Source organism: Pelobates fuscus, chromosome 1 (genome assembly GCF_036172605.1).
Source record: "Pelobates fuscus isolate aPelFus1 chromosome 1, aPelFus1.pri, whole genome shotgun sequence".
Taxonomy (NCBI): Eukaryota; Metazoa; Chordata; class Amphibia; order Anura; family Pelobatidae; genus Pelobates; species Pelobates fuscus.
Genome location: NC_086317.1, coordinates 116051045 through 116068643, shown reverse-complemented (window position 1 = coordinate 116068643; position 17599 = coordinate 116051045). Strand labels below are relative to the sequence as shown.

The 17599-nt window shown below is 39.5% G+C and overlaps 1 protein-coding gene across 1 annotated transcript in view; it reads right to left on the bottom strand.

Annotated features, from left to right (window-relative positions):
• Positions 1-696: 696 nt before the first annotated feature.
• Positions 697-17599, bottom strand: part of P2RY8 (P2Y receptor family member 8) — a 78967-nt gene continuing 62064 nt past the window's right edge. The window contains exon 3 of the mRNA XM_063444284.1: positions 697-2300. Within this exon, the coding sequence (XP_063300354.1) occupies positions 1173-2243 (1071 nt within the window). The 5' untranslated portion in view covers positions 2244-2300 and the 3' untranslated portion in view covers positions 697-1172. The remainder of the gene's footprint in view (positions 2301-17599) is intronic.

The window sequence follows — 17599 nt, the reverse complement described above, 5'->3', positions numbered from 1 at the left end:
TTTTTTTCTCTCAGCTATCTTTCATTTTAGGTCTACAGCCTGCTGTGGTGATTATGGTACCAGGAGTCCATGATTCATTCCCAGAGTAAGTATTTAAACTTTTTAAATGAAACCACCACCAAAACCACAACTAAAGTAAATGCTAGACATCCTGGAGAGCCCTGCATCACCACCTAGCCCTCCTTATCATTGTAAGTCACTTCTTGCTTCCTCTGTGCAGTCAGGAAGCAGTGCAGGACTAGCTTATTGCATAATATAATCAACTGATCACTCTCAGCCAATGAGCAAAGACCTGCACCTCCAGGCTTAGCTTAGAAAGAGTGTTCGTTGAACACGTGCCATTTTTCAATATTAAGTGAAATGTAGGGGTTGTGGGGGGTTATTCATATCTTTTTTTTTTAAATTTGAAGGGATTCTAATTGGAAACTTGATTCATGAGTTGCCTTCTCTATTGTTTTTCTCTAAACTGTATATTCTAGTAAACTAAAAAATACATTTCTAAATCCAGGCTAAAATATTGAGTTGTATAAAATGATCACCTCACATATAGAGAGAGCTTGGCTATTTATGCCAGAGTTTTGCAAATCACGTTCAATTCACCACAATTTACTTTTTAATTAATTTTTCAGTTTTCACAGATGACAAAACAGACGGGGAAAAAAAACGCAATAATACATCATAAGGGATTCCAAAAGATTGCTTGCATTGAGACATGTAATGCTCTTATTGATCGAGTTTTGCAACTAGACAGAATTTATTTTACATTACTGTGTCTATATATACAGTATAGTGTCTTTGGTTAGCAAAAAGAAACGCAGTAGATTATTTACTCTAGTCCTCGGTGGAGTTCAGTAAAGCATTTTTATCCAGTGAAAACAAAAGAGTGCAGTATTGATAATATCTTCTCTAATATACGATGAAATAATGTAACTCATGTCCTATCACATGTCATATCTTTCACTATTTACAAAACTACAAATCCCTTTTCTTTTGTTGAAAATTAAATATAAACAAAACAATTCTTCATAGAAATGCATTTGAATGCCATGCACCTCTAATCACAGGATATATTGGGTTTCCTGTTTTAACACTTAATAAACGGGCTTTTGGAAGTTGGTACCCGGTCATTCTTTTAATCCTTTAGCTCATTAAGTCATGTTTTTATTGCAAGCCTACAAATCACTTTCCTGCAATTTATATTTGCAGTCATTTCCATTTTCTATGATTTCTGCGTGTCCACTTGAAAACGTGCCCGAGAACAAACTGCCTCGTCTCCCATCAAATATTTTGTCCCGACTGAATGTTTTACTCCATACCTCCAGCACTTTCTTGCGAAAATCCTTGGATGCAAAATAATATAGAAAAGGGTCAAGGCAGCTGCTCAGGCAGCTCATTGTGAGTGTAAGTTTATAGGCATGATAGTAACTTTTGTTGTAGAAAAGTCGGTTAATTGTGTGTATCATTAGGATAAAATTGTTTGGAGCAAAACAAGTTACAAATACAAAAAGAACAATCAGAGCAAGGCTTATTGGCCTTCTTTCTTTTCCCGTTCCACTTCTATTTGAAGTCCGAACGAGTGTCCAGATAATACGAATGTAGCAAAACACAGTCACCACCGAAGGTATCAAAAACAAGAAGAAAAACAGTCCTAGAATGAATACTGCCCAAGTAATGAGATTTGGTAACATGTTCCATTTGAGTACATCAAAACAAGTGGTTATGTTTAAATGACTCACTTTGTAGGTTAGATCTGTTGATTCCATTGGATATAATGATACTAGCGTAAATATCCAAATAAATATGCTGGCAGCAACAGCATACCTTTTTCTTCTCCATGTACTTGATTTCATAGGGTAAACAATGCCCAAATAGCGTTCAATACTAATTGACATGATCGTTAATATTGAACAATACATATTTGCGTAAAATAGCACAGATACGACATTACAAAGACCCTTTCCAAAGATCCAGTTATTGTTGTTGATATGATAAATGATCTGGAATGGAAGAAATATTGCAAGGACTAAGTCTGTAACACTCAAATTGATCATTAGGATTATCGATGATGTAATAGGTTTGGAATGAAATAATAAAATCCAAAGAGACACGAGATTTCCAGGTATACTGATTAAAGTCACAAATGAATAAACCACAGGCAAAATTGTTGTGACGAAACGGTTTTCAAGCATTGCCAATGTGTCATTATCTGGTTTTGAGTCATTAGGTAAGCTCCATACATCCATAATGCATCTGATTGTAGGAATCTTTGTTTTAATATGCTGTTTGAATATTCAGTAGATCTGAAACAGAAAGGAAATTAAACATTTGTTACAGAACTGTACTCTTAAGAATCATTTTTGTGAACATATAACACATAATTTAAATCTAATAGCATTACAATTACTGTATTTTTCTGTTTCTTGCATTTGCCTCAGATATGTGTGATGCTTGTCATACCTCAAAGATTTAAAACATGATAGGTCTGTCAATCAAATAACTTGTTTGCAGGATAATCAATGATCAACATTTTTTCTCACTGACTTTATTACTTCACCTCCCGACCTTGAATATCTATGTGTGGTCTTCCCTGGACTACCATATGCAAGACTTCATAAATCCCTTATGGTTTTTTTTTTTTTTTGGATAAGCATAAGGAATTCATCTTTATATTTAAATAATTCAAATACTGCTTAGTTTTGGGGTGTGGATTTTTTTGTTTGTTTTTAAAAACATTTTTGTGCTAACTCTGAGCCCTTGCTTGCAGCTGTTCTTGACAATTAAGGTAGACAGGGTGGCTGCTCTGCTGAAAACTGAATAAAGCTCTTGGATCTTAATTCAACACTGTACCTGCATTCACTACCAGAACATGATTGGTGGGACTGAAGTTGTATAGAGGTTTTCAGTAAATGAAGCATATATAGAAAATCCATCGTTTAAGACGATAACACTGTTTATAGCCTGCTAAAAAAAAATGACAAGCAATGTCCGACAAACTTGTTACATTACAAGTCACGTGTTTCATTATGTAATATTTTGTTGGACTGCATGCTTGCATTTTTTTTCAGCATCTCGTGTTCCTAAAAGTCAGGTTTTTCTATAAATTTTTTTTTTTTTTTAAATACACTTCAATAAATGACAAGTTTTATTTTTTTCAATACCTGGAGTGCCAGCAATTTTCACATATATATTTACTATGCATTAACTGTCATGGTGCTTCCAGGGATTAGAGACTTCCTATTGAAGATTTAAACTTGCCCAGTGAAACAATTGGACAGGTTAGCATGCTACTTGTTTTCATTTCAAATTATTAAATTAACAAGTGTTGCTGTTTTCAACTGTGTATTACCCTACACTGAAATACTTTATATTGTCTTAATATCTACTACTCTAGATCTTTATATTTATATATATATATATTTAAAGGGACACTATAGTCACCAGAAAAACTACAGTTTATTGAATTTGTCCAGGCTTTTTGCTGTAAACACAGTCTTATCAGAGAAAATGCAGTGTTTACAATACAGCCTAGTGATAACTTCACTGGCCACTCCTTAGATAGCTGTTAGAGATCCTTCCTGGGTCATGGCTGCCTAAAATGTGTCTAAACATTCAGTGTCTCCACCCCTGCATGCAGACACTGAACTTTCCTCATAGAGATTCATTGATTCAATTCTTCTCTATGAGGAGATGGTGATTGGCCAGGGCTGTGTTTGAATCATGTTGGCTCTGCTCCTGATCTGTCTCCTTGTCAGTCTCAGCCAATCCTATGGGGAAGCATTGTGATTGGATCAGGCCACCACTTCTGATGATGTCAGCAGACTGCTTGTTTTTTTTTTAGGCAAACAGCATGCAGAGTTACAGCTTCACGCTTGAATACAGTAAGATTTTGCTATATTTATGGAGGCATGAGGGGCCCAGGGGGTTAGTTGGTGTGTTTAACACTATAGGGTCAGGAATACATGTTTGTGTTCCTGACCCTATAGTGATCCTTTAAGCTCTTTAAGTTTTATTGATCTGTCATTTTATGTCTTACGTTTGTTTTCTCCCACACTAGTGAAAAAGATGATCAGTTAGATACATGTTTCTGCTGTGTAAAGCAATGGCAAGTAATGTACATGCAGTTGGCACTTCCACCCTCTTTTAAACGTTCATCTGGTAGTGTGATTGTAAAGAAATAGGCTGACAATTCTTCAAATTAGTAACTTTTTCCCATGTTAATTTCCTGTTTTCTTAAAAATTGAAGACTGCACCTGCACAACGCTTTTCCACTATGTGTTCACATGAACAAACTGTAACAATTTGCATTCTACAAAACTAACCCTTTGCTATGAGTACATCAAAGATCTTCTAAGTATTGATGCAGGGATTGCCAAATGAGACAAATCATGCTGCGTTAGGATAGATGGGAAGGGGACAGTTTATTTTATTCTGATTAAATAAAATGCAAATTATTTCAATTCGAAAAGCTTAGGTTACAGGAATTTGTTGAACATAGAAGCATGCTTAATGAGTTGAAACAAACACTTTCACACCGACACTCTAAAAAGCACACACAGTCTCTTGCCACACAAACCATACTGCAGAGCATTTTGCGTATGAATGGATTATCGAACACAAATATTCTAAATTATTTCCAAAGCTTCCTTAAATAACAAACATTAAAAAAATGGTCCCATGTCTACAAAGGATCGTGGGTTTAAAGACGACCTTTGAGATCTATTTCCATATACCTTCATAGAATCAACAATAGTGATTCTCTAGTGATCTTTACAGGTGAAGAATTTGTATTGCGAGCCTTAAGAGATATTCGCTAATGACATTCCTTTTTGATCTGGTTATGAAAAAAAAAACTACAGTTTATTGAATTTGTTCTGCTGAGTAGAATCATTACCTTCAGGCTTTTTGCTGTAAACGCTGTCTTTTCAGAGAAAATGCAGTGTTTACATTACAGCCTAGTGATAACTTTACTGGCCACTCCTCATATGGCTGTTAGAGATCCTTCCTGGGTCATGGCTGCCTAAAATGCATCCAAACATTCAGTATCTCCTCCCTCTGCATGCAGACACTGAACTTTCCTCATAGAGATTCATTGATTCAATTAATCTCTATGAGGAGATGCTGATTGGCCAGGGCTGTGTTTGAATTATGCTGGCTCTGCCCCTGATCTGACTCTTTGTCAGTCTCAGCCAATCCTATGGGGAAGCATTGTGATTTGACCAGGCTGCCACTTCTGATGATGTCAGCAGACTACTTTTTTTTTTTTTTGAGGCAAACAGAATGCAGAGCTAGAGCTTCTGGCTTGAATACAGTAAGATTTTGCTATATTAATGGAGGAATGAGGGGCCCAGGCAGTGGCGTACGTACCGCGGTCGCAGGGGTCGCAGCTGCGACCGGGCCCAGCACTCCAGGGGGCCCTGTCGCCCTGCGGCCCCCCGCGACCGGGTAGCAGTTGCCACGCTTTGCAGCCCCGGCCCGTGCGGCAAACCGCCGGGGCCCCATGTTAAGGGGTCCATCGGGTGGCCCATGCTGTCAGGGCCACCCGATGGACATGGATTGTAAGGGGGCCCGGTCTGCGCTGGGCGCTTTAAGAGCGCGACCGGGCCCCCTGTGATGAAATCATCACTGCTGGGAGGAAGTGACCGCACGTCACTCCTCCCAGCATACTGAGAGCCCGCGCGGGAGGAAACAGAAAGGAGGAGGGAGTCAGAGTGGGAACTCTGACTCCCATCAGGCTGAGCCACCACTGGACCCCAGGGAAAGTCACACATGGTAGGAAACATTTTGTGTATTTGTGTCTCTGTATGTCTTTGTGTCTGTGTGTATGTATGTATGTCTGTGTTTCTGTATGTGTGTATGTCTGTGTCTCTGTATGTGTGTATGTATGTGTGTCTGTGTCTCTGTATGTGTATATGTCTGTGGCTCTGTGTGTGTGTCTGTATGTATGTTTGTGTCTGTGTCTCTGTGTGTGTATCTGTATGTATGTCTGTGTATGTATGTTTGTGTCTGTATGTATGTGTCGGGGGGGGTGGTTTTAACACTATAGGGTCTGGAAAACATGTTTGTGTTCCTGACCCTATAGTGATCCTTTACGTTACTAGGCATGTCCGCGGCATTCCTTATAACTTACCCGATCCCCGCCATTCCCCCGCTGGCGATCGGTGTTGCTCCCAGTCTTGCGGGACTGCCTAACAGCCCAGACAGTCCCCCCCTTGGCAAATCAGGCCTCTGGCCTCTGCGGGTCATGTGATTAGTCATACTAATTAATATTATAATACATTTTATTACTATAAAAATATATATAATGAAATTATATATATCTATGTATATATAAATAAAAATAATATGAAATATATATCCATATACATAATTGCATAAATATTTCATAAATATACACGTACACTTCAAAGATATAAATATATATATATATATATTTAAATTCTACATACATATTTATGTAATATTTCTACATAATTAAGTAATTTTATTGATTGCAATTTGAGGGACCTGCCAACCCAGGCCAAAAGTCCAGAGAATTTAATTTGCTAGCACTGTATTTAACCCTGTAACTTTCCATGACACCCTAAAACTTGTACATGGGGGGAGGGGGGGGGAGAGGGCGGGGGAGGCCACTGTCCTCATCGTTCTGAGGTAGATAAAATAAGTACTGTTAAATAGGTAATAGTAACATTGGGCAAACATAACATCACAGGGCATACTTGGAACTCAGAGTAATCTGAGTGTACCTTTCCTGGTTAAATACTTTGTTATTATTAATTGTGCTACTTGCTTTGACTTTTGTACCTGCTGGATTTGATGCTTTGGACTAACACAGAGCAGAATGATGCCAATCCCGAGCCGAAACGCCGTGGAGATACTCGAACTGGCCACACGGCCTAAACCGGAGCGGAGTCTAAGGCCTGGGGGAGGTGGCCGATCCCCCGGCACGGGGCTCGCTCTCAAACGAGGGAACACTAATGCCCTGCTACCCCCCCCCCCCCTCTGGACCGGTAGAGGATATCCCGGTCCACGCTGGGAACAACCACCCCAGCGACATTGCGTGATCAAGCGACAAAGCTCATAGCCAAACGGGACCAGCGAGGCCCAAACAAGATGGCTGCACAAGCGTGGCCTGAGTCGAAGCGCACACTGAACAAGCCTCCCAAACATGTAATAGAGTTCTTCGATAGGCTCTGTGCTCAAAGCTCGGCACCCGGGGAGAGGCCAACCGGCTGGCGAGGAGAGAAGCAGTGGCTTGGATTCGCGCAGCAACCAGACGGCAGATAGGTAGAAACCTACCATGGGTCCCCAGAGGGGCGCTCCAAGGGCAACGCCGGAGACCACTATGGCGGGGCCCCATGCACTATGGACACCGGCACTCACACCCGCATACACCAGAGTGAGATCCGCAAACAAGTCCAACCTGATTGCCAGCCGAAGGTTCCAGAAATCACTGACCAGCAGAAAACTAATCCAGACGACCGTACACACATTGTCTTCAGCAACGCCCACCGAGCCACAGCATGGATCGCTACTGAGGAGCATAACGGCCTGAGAGCTCCACCGCAACCCACCAGAGTAGGAATTTTACAGGGACACCAACCCTGCCCCCAACCCCGGCTACAAGCCCAGCACACAGAGCCGGCATCGGCTGATTGAGTCAAACAGCACCAAAGATATTGCTCTCACCGTGTTGAAACCAAGTAGTTTGCGTTTTATCTTTTATTTTTTTGTTTCACCTATAATGCTGTTGCCTATGACGAAACTTGCACCTAATACTTTACATTGTAAGCAAGCTTTGGTAATGTTATACATAGCCACATACTATAGCCTATACTCACATAGTATGACACTAAATGCACCATATACTAACAAGCTATTACTGTACTGTATCACTTGTTAACACACCATAACAACACCTGTGTCGCTAGTTTAGCACAGTGAAGCATCGATTATTTCAGGAGAATTCATAATGTAATCTAAACACCAGTATGTAACTAGCTGAAAATTTCACTTAACGTGATCATCATAAAAAGACAGGAAAGCTCAATTGTAACTTACTATCTCTATCCACTGTCTACTTTTTCTCTCAACAAAACTTAAAAAATTGTGCCGAATATTCATATGCCATGTTTTGATTGTTATGCCTTTTAATGCTTACGACTGCTATCGTGGCTGAGTAAGCCTATTGTTACACCATGCACAACAAAAATAAAGAATAAAAAAACAAACAAAAAGAAAAACATAAAGTTTACAATTTAATTAAAAACATATCTGACTTATTGCTGTCAGATATGCTGTCAAATAATAATATGGCAAAAAGAGGGCAGATCGTCAAATAATAATAGTATTACTTAACTTTTTTGGGTTGATTACATTTTGGCTGCATTAATGTCAGGCGAAATCCTAGCAGCTGAACCTGATAAACGAGTCAGTTGTTCGAACTAAAACTGCCTATAAATGTGCATAGAAAGCGCATTTATCAACCTTTATTTTTAATAACTGACCTTGTTAATCATTCAAACAAATATATAAAAAGCCTAGTGGCATCAATATGATAAACCCCATATTTAGTAGACATGCCATCACCTGTGGGCATAGAGTGGGGGTTTAAAATGTAATAATAGGGGTGGATTAATTAAATTCCACACATCATGACACTCGTGGCCAGCAGGTGAGACTCTTACATAAAAAAAATAAATTAAAAAAAATGTTACATCCTAGTGTCCCTCCCAGACCGCACACATGAGCAGCAGGTGGGGGCAATTAATAAGATAAGACATGGCCTTGATTTAATCCTCTTTACTAAAGCACAGCTCTCCACCCATACACTTACTACACTGTATCTTCAGTATGTTCTATATATCATCTCTGATTATGCAATCTAACTTGTTTTCCATTAGTAATGCAACTTTAGACAGGAAAGAACCCAAATAACACATGACCCAAATGTTTTATTTTTGTTTTGTTTTTTAATTATCATTGTGAAAAAATGCTACCAACATCTGTCAGTAAAAAAAAGTCTACACAAAAACCAAAACAATAAAACAATACTGGATCTATCCAAAACCATATGACAGCTTCTGTTTCATCCTTTTTAAAATGTAAGCTTAGTAAAATCTTTATTAGTTAATGAAAAATATTAAGACAGATTTGATTTTTTTTTTTGGTCAGCTGACAATAATAATAATTAACTTCCTTCTGTTGATTTTTTAAATTACGTTTTCGCTGGATTAATGTCAGGCGCAATTCTAGCAGCCAAACCTGATAGACGGTCAGTTGCTCCAAATAAAACTGCTGATAAATGTGCATAGAAAGTGCATTTATCAACCTTCTTTTAATAACTAACCCTGTTAATCATTAAAACAAATATTTAAAAAAGCTTAGTGGGACCAACATGGCCCTTATTTAGTAGACATGCCTCTACCTGTGAGCATTGGCTTGGGGCTTAAAATGTAATAATGGGGGTGGACAGCCCACATCACTGTCCACACCTCATGCCCCCAATCGTGGTCAGCAGGTGGGACTTTTATATAACAAAATGGGGGGGAATCGTAGTGTTCCCTCAGCCCCCAGTCATAAGCAGCAGGTGGGGGCTATTAATAAAATTGAATTTAATTCTATTGGCCAAAGCACAGCTCTCCAGCCGTACAGTTACTACTCTGTATCTTCACTATGTTTTATATTTTATCTCTGATTATGCAATTTAACTTTTTCCATTAATAATGCAACTAAACAAGACATGACCCAAATGTTTTATTTTTGTTTACTTTTTTTATTTTTATTTTAATTATCATTGTGAAACAAATGCTTCCAATATCTGTCAGTAAAAAAAAAGCCTACAAAAAAAAAAATTACATCATTACTGGAACTATACAAAACCATTTGACGGTTTCTGTCTCATCCTTATTAAAATTCAACCTTATTAAAACCGTTATTACTTAAGTACAAACAGGGCCGTCTTTAAGGAGGGGCAAACGGGGCAGCTGCCCTGGGCCCAGTTACTCATGGGGGGCCCAAAGCAGCTGCCCCGTGGGCCCCGCTGCCTGCAATAAAATTTGTTGTTTTTTTAAATATATCCCTACCTAATGGGCCCGCGGTGCTAGTATTGCGGCTGCACCGGGGCCCGCACACTAAGGGGGCCCACCGGGTGGCCCATACCCTTAGGGCCACCCAGTGAGCATGTTCCAGCAGGGGTCCGGTTGGCGCTGTGGCCCTTTAACAGCGCGACCGGGCCCTTGCTTAACGGCTGCATGGGAGGAAGTGACGTCCGCAAATCACTTCCTCCCACCTCACAGACATCGGGCCGCGCAGGAGGCTGCTGAGCCAGCATCCAGTGAGGAGGAGGAGCAGACCCCCAACTCCCAACTACCCCAGCCAGCACACTGGACCCCAGGGAAGGAAGCCTCTTTCAAAGGTAGGAAACTGAAGATTGTCTGTCTGTGTGTGTCTGTGTGTCAGTATGTCTGTGTGTGTGTGTGTGTCAGTTTGTCTGTGTGTGTGTGTCAGTATGTATGTCTGTGTGTGTCAGTATGTCTGTCTGTGTGTGTCAGTATGTCTGTCTGTGTATCAGTATTTATGTGTGTCTTTCAGTATGTCTGTCTGTGTGTCAGTATGTATGTATGTGTGTGTGTCAGTATGTATGTCTGTGTGTCAGTATGTCTGTGTGTGTTGAATGCAACACCGCTACCCCACACTGCCACTGTCACAACTCACCGCCACTGTCACCCCACAATGTCACTGTCACCCCACACCGCCACTGTCACCCCACACTGCCACAGTTTCACATAAAGTAAAATATAAGGGGAGTTGGAGGCTTTCCATGTTAATGCATTCTTTGCTGTGTTATAAATGGTTTGTTTTTCTGACAATCAGATGAGAAACACGGAATTACCAAGCCAGGAAACGGGGTAAACTGAGAATAAATTGCAAAGTTTAGGCTGAAATACCCAGACCGCGTAAAAATTCTATATCTCAGTTACATAATTGAGTGTGTCAGTATGTATGTCTTTGTGTGTGTCAGTATGTATGTGTGTGTGTCAGTATGTATGTATGTCTGTGTGTGTGTCAGTATGTATGTGTCAGTCAGTATATGTCTGTGTGTGTGTCAGTATGTCTGTGAGTGTGTCAGTATGTATGTGTCAGTCAGTATATGTCTGTGTGTCAGTTTGTATGTCTCTGTGTGTGTCAGTATGTATGTCTGTGTGTATGTCAGAATGTCTGTGTGTGTCAGTTTGTGTGTCTGTATGTATGTCGGTGTGCCAGTCAGTATGTCTGTGTATGTGTCAGTATGTATGTCTGTCACAGTGTCAGTATGTCTGTCACAGTGTCAGTATGTCTGTCACAGTGTCAGTATGTCTGTCACAGTGTCTGTGTGTGTGTGTGGCAGTGTGTATCTGTATGTTGTCAGTATGTATGTATCTGTGTGTGTGCCAGTGTGTATACCTGTGCATGTATCTGTATGTAGCCAATGTGTGTATCTGCAGGTGTGTCAGTGTTTGTATCTGCATTTGTCATGTTATGTATCTGTGTGTCTGTATGTTGTCATTGTGTGTGTCTGTGTATCTGTATGTTGTCAGTGTATCTGCGTATGTGTCAGTGTGTGCATCTGTGTGCATGTGTGCCAGGTTGTGTGTCTGTATGTGTGTGTGTCAGTGTGTGTAAATGTGTCTGTATAGCTGCATCTGTATGATTGCGTATATCTGTGTATCTGCAAGTGTTTCTGTGTGTGTATGTGTATCACAGTGTGTGTGTGTGTTTGTGACAGTGCATGTGTATTTGTGCATACATCTCCGCATTCAACACTACACGCAAATACACACCTGCATTCAAATTTCAACACTACATATAAACACACCTCTTTTTTTAAACAACAAAATTATATATAAACACACCAGTGTATTCATAAACCAACACTACACATAAATGCATACTTGCATTTAAATGCCATCTCCACATACAAACACACCCCTACATTCACACAAACATACTCCATACAAAAACATGCTTACACTCAAACACACAAATACTGCTCAGTGCTAAATACAACCCTGCATGCATGGGAAAATGGTAGCGCCCCAGCTGTCAAAGCATTGTTGGAGTTGCATGACAGATGGGGATCTACCTTTTGCCCCCTCTTGCCCAAAATAATTCATGCACCAGAGCCCTCTCTACTTTACGTCCGCCTCTGCGTTGGGGTGGGGGGCATGATTGCATGCCAGGGAGGGGACGACAGGGTTCAGGGGGCCCAAGCAAATGTTTGCCCAGGGTCCAATCCATATTAAAGACGGCCCTGAGTACAAATATAAGACATATTTACCTTAATTTAATTCTATCAGACAGTTGTATTTCAACTGGATTTAATGTAATAAAACCGCTGATAAATGTGCATTGAAAGAGAACATGTATCTGCCTTTTTTAATAACCCTGTTCCGCCCTACCCTTTGAACTGGTGGGGGTTATCACAGTCCCTACTACATGTACACACACAGCCGAAGTTCCTCAGATGGGACTTTTGGCTGGCATACAAGCTTGCATTTTTTCTTTTTTGTTCTTCTTTAATCACTTAAGATGGCAACTGGGCACGAGTTGGCGAATTGTCCAGAGCGGGGGAGAGCTGAACAGATCCAACCATGAATCTTAGACGCAGATAATTCATGTCCCATTGCAGGAATATAAGGTCTTCTTCATTGAAATAGATGATGAGTACCAGCTTCTTGGTTTAAAATATATTTATTATAACAAAATAAAATAAAATTGTACATACAATAAGTGCCTCCAATAGCACAACGCGTTTCAACACTAAAATCTGCGTCGTGCTCTCCATGTTTTAAGGACCGGTACTGCAGTTCCTGTGTCTGAAATCTGTCAGTGTGTTAGGTTCCGGAGATCGTGACAATATCAGAAATAATTATAACAACCAAGAAGTGGACAGTGCTTAAAATGACAAACCAATGTGTTAACAAATAAAATAATATGTGTAAATAACTTAGCAGCAATCATCCACAAAAGTGATATATAATATAAACAAACCCCCCCCCCCCCCAAAAAAAAAAAAGTTGCGCTGGGAATAAATACTTATATCTTAACATTGCTTATAAATAAGCAGAAAATAACACAGAAATCTCGTGCAGACCCTCTGATTCACCCAAAAATACTAGTTTTATATATATATATATATATATATATATACAGTGGGACCTCGGTTTACGAATTTAATGCGTTCTCCGGGACGTTTCTTATTGCGAAACATTTGTAAACCGAAACGCGGTTTCCCATAGGAATGCATTGAAAACCAATGAATCCGTTCTGGAGGTCAGAAATAAGTCAAAATGAGTTGGCATGTAAACCAACCCACAATGCAGAACACACAGTAAAAGGCATGCAAACAATGAAGCTCAGCTCCCTACCTTTCCATGGCTTGAGAAATGCACCAAAAAGTCCCCAAACCACTGCAAAAAAATTCAGAATGGCTCCAAAACTTGATGCAAAAGCCACTCCAACACCTCCACACTCAACGCCACATGCTACCCACAGGCTCCAGCATGCAGGGGGCGGTGCTATAAACCTCCCAGGTGCAATTGTGTATTGCGAAACAAATTTGTAAACCGAGGCATTATTTTCAATGGATTTTCATTTGTAAACCGAAAATTATGTTAACCGAGGCGTTTGTAAACCGAGGTCCCACTGTATATATATATATATATATTGTGGTTACACTCATATTCCCCAGAGCTTTATCAATCCTGGCTCTGGGTGAGAGAAGCTGCTTTCGAGAGGGAATGGATCGCACAGCTTGATATCTACATTATGGTAAAGTAATCTTCTTGAGCATAAATTATGGAAGGAGAAAAAAACAGAAACCCCCTATTGCATTGTATTACATAAAATGTATTAATATAGACATAAAAACTGCTTTCTTTAATCAGTGGTGGACATACCAAAAAAGCAATCACACAAACACATGAATAATAGTGATGAATGCCAGATTTTGCAGTGATTTAGATCTGTTTCGCCCTGCTTCTCCTGGGCTTCATCAGCACTAGGTTCACATTATTTAATCTTAATTAAAGATTATGCCAGTTATGAGGAAGCATTGTAGCTACTCCTGAGTCCAAACTTAGCCAATCAAATCATGCCATGTGTAAGAGAGAGAGAGAGAGATGTCAAAACTTGGGTTCATAATAGTAGCTGAAGTCATTGATGATGTCAGCTTAAAGGACCACTATAGTGCCAGGAAAACAAACAAATTTTCCTGGCACTATAGGGTTTTTAGCCCCCCCCCCCCCTCAACCCCACTTTCGCCTGACTGAAGGGGTTAAATTCTTACCTTTCTCCAGCGCCGGGCTCCCTCAGTGCTGGGGAACTCTCTTCCCTCTTCCGACATCAGCTTTGAATTTCTCAATGCTTTCCTATGGACGTCAGCATCTTCTCACTGTGATTTTCACAGTGAGAAGCACGGAAGGGCCTCTAGTGGCTGTCAATAAGACAGCCACTAGAGGCTGGCTTAACCGCAGTGTAAACATAGCAGTTTCTCTGAAACTGCTATGTTTTCAGCTGCAGGGTTAACTCTCATTGAGCTGAAGTGGTCTGGTGCCTACAGTGGTCCTTTAATTGAAGGTTGTGGGAATGTCATCCTGGTTCATATGAAGAGATGAGGTTTGGCCAAATGCTCTAAACAAAGCACAGTGGGCGCATTGAGACCTATAGTGATAACAAGCTAAGATTTGTCAAGATATTTAGACGATTAAAAAACTTTACAGGGTTGATCAGACCACTCAGCCATATAGGAGACACATGCAACAATATTGAACCAAACTGCTGCAATTTAGCAAGCAAATAAATACTGTTTTTTCCTACTGTATATTGAAGCATTTAATTAGACATGCTAAGGCGACAACTAGCATCTGTACATGTGAAGGGTCAAAACAAGTATCAATCTTAATTATAAGCAGAATAGGATTCTTAATCTTTCATTTAAAAAACAAATGCTAGAGCAAGCTACAATATACTAATGGCAAGTTTGAGAAAGAGACCTATAAATTCATTACCAGGTATAATATAATATTCTGATTAAGGCAATTGGAAACAAAACACCATTGACATTCATAGGCTAATGATATTCCAATAATTTTTTCATATGACTATTGCATCAGTAGTAATTCGTATTTAAGACAGTCATTAAGAAATACATGCCAAGAGGTAAAATACCAAGCAACAACTAAACCAAGTGGCAAATATAAATTAAGTTTCTATTATACAACAGTGTAAAGAGCAGGATGTCTCAACCACCCATGTGGTTACTCAATGTACGACATTGTAAAGGTGATCAGACAAAGTTATTTTTAGAAAACCTGTTAGAGTGCTTGTATCTGTCAAAGAGGTAAACTATTAAGAAAATTAAGAAATGAGTTGTAAATAAAGGTAAACACAGACAAACACACTACAAAATGCAGTTTCTAGAGACAATAATTTAAAAAGTGGAAAATTGAATAAAAGTTAGAACCGACATTGAGAAATTAGTAATATATGTCTTAAGGCCAAAGGTTAAGTGTGGGAGTGAGTTTCGGTTGAACTTGAATTTTCAAATTTTGCCCGATCTGGATGTATAACTAAAAAAAAACATAAGACAAGCAGGTTCGTTTGATTTATCATTCAGACTTCAGTCCGTGGCACAAAAAAAAACCAAAGAAATGATTGATGGGAAAAAGAGATGGATGATGGTTAGGGGACAAGCAGCTAATGTTATTTATAATCACAGATCAAGAGAGGTCAGCAAAAGAGGGGAAACATGAGTAGCAGTAAAAAAAAAACTATATTTCTAAATTATATATTTAATAATAAATATATACATTCATATTTATTTAGTGCTTGTCCTTTTTTTTCCATGCATTGATTACTTTTTCCCACTTGATCTGTGAATCAGATTTCACATAAAATATCTACATAATATTTATAGTTTGCAGTACACTGATTGGTTCATTTTTGTTCGCTTGGTTTTCACAGATCAGAATATTTTTGCTTGGGCAAGCAGAAACATCACATGGAGTATTACTGAGCTACCCAAACTAAATTTTTGGGGGACAGAATAATGATTTGGCCAGACCACAAGTGTAACCAATCTCAAGGGAAGCCTGCAATTCACTGTGTAATAAAAAGCACATGACAAATGATCTGTGTTTGTGTGCATTTATGTCTGACAGGCAGTAAAACAAAAAAAAAACACTCAACGGCTTTCACTTCCTTTCTAAACACACGCTATGGTATGTTATCAATAGAAATAATATAACTATACAGGTGTAACATAGTACATACCAACAGTAACCAACCTCATGTGGGTGAGTTGCATTATTAACGATACAGCTGTCCGTGTTTCAAAGCTGTTGTATACAGTAGACACATACTCCAAGAAATCCATGTATAAAGTGGAATTATGAGGCAAAAATATGGTTCTTTGTTAATATAGAAATAAAAACTGCTTTGCATATGCCTACCCAGATACGCCTACCCAGATATGATACAGTTTGTTTAAAGTTGACATTAATGTTTCATTACTCATCAGTACTCAATACATCACTGATGGCTAATGCCATTTGTTGTGGCCCATATTTAGTGTGGTGCTCTGCATTTGACTCAAAAAATGGTGTTAGAAATAGAATAAGAAGCTTTTTCAATGCAACACAAAAGTTGAAAGGGTAAACATGCTATCAAACGCTAACATAAATGCACAGAAACCCATATTTTGTTGCTGACGTCATAAAAACTTCCAAACTAAATAAGTCTCATCAAGGAAACATATTATAAGTCAGTATGCATTGGGAGCTCACCTCAGAAGCAAGTAAAGGTACTAAATGGCTCTCAAAATGCAATTCAATAATAATGTGTGGAAATATATAAACATGCACAAAATATTTAAAGAGATACTCCAGGCACCCAGACCACTTCTGCCTATTGGAGTGGTCTGGGTGCCAACTCCCATTACCCTTAACCCTGTAAGTGTAATTATTACAGTTTTCATAAACTGCAATATTTACATTGCAGGGTTAAGTCCTCCTCTAGTGGCTGTCTACTAGAGGAGACATCTAGCCACTAGAGGAGACATCCGTCAAAACGATGCTGGACATCCTCATGCTATGCGAGGACCTCCAGCGTTGCCGAAATCCCAATAGCAAACCTATGGGGAGGTCTAATGCGCATGCGCAGCCATTGCCGCGCATGCACATTAGGTCTCCCCCGCCGACGGCCATGCATGCACATTAGGAGCGTAGGCAGAGCCTGACCCAGCGCCGTTTTAACCCCTTCAGCAACTTGGGATGGGGGTGGGAGGGAGAGGGGCACTAGAGGGTCCTGCAGTGCCAGGAAAACAAATATGTTTTCCTGGCACTGGAGAATCCCTTTAAAAACATTACAGAGCTTCTATACAAATAAGATCCTTTGAAAAATGCACTAACATCCCAACACAGCAGGTTATTGATCTGCTATCATTGTCACTTTCCTAGTTGTTTGTGTTTTTTTTTATTTGAATTTTTATGTTTTGCTTTAGTATTTTTCCTGTTTATAGCTGTTGAAATATTTGCAAAGAAGCCCTCTGATGTTTAAAAAT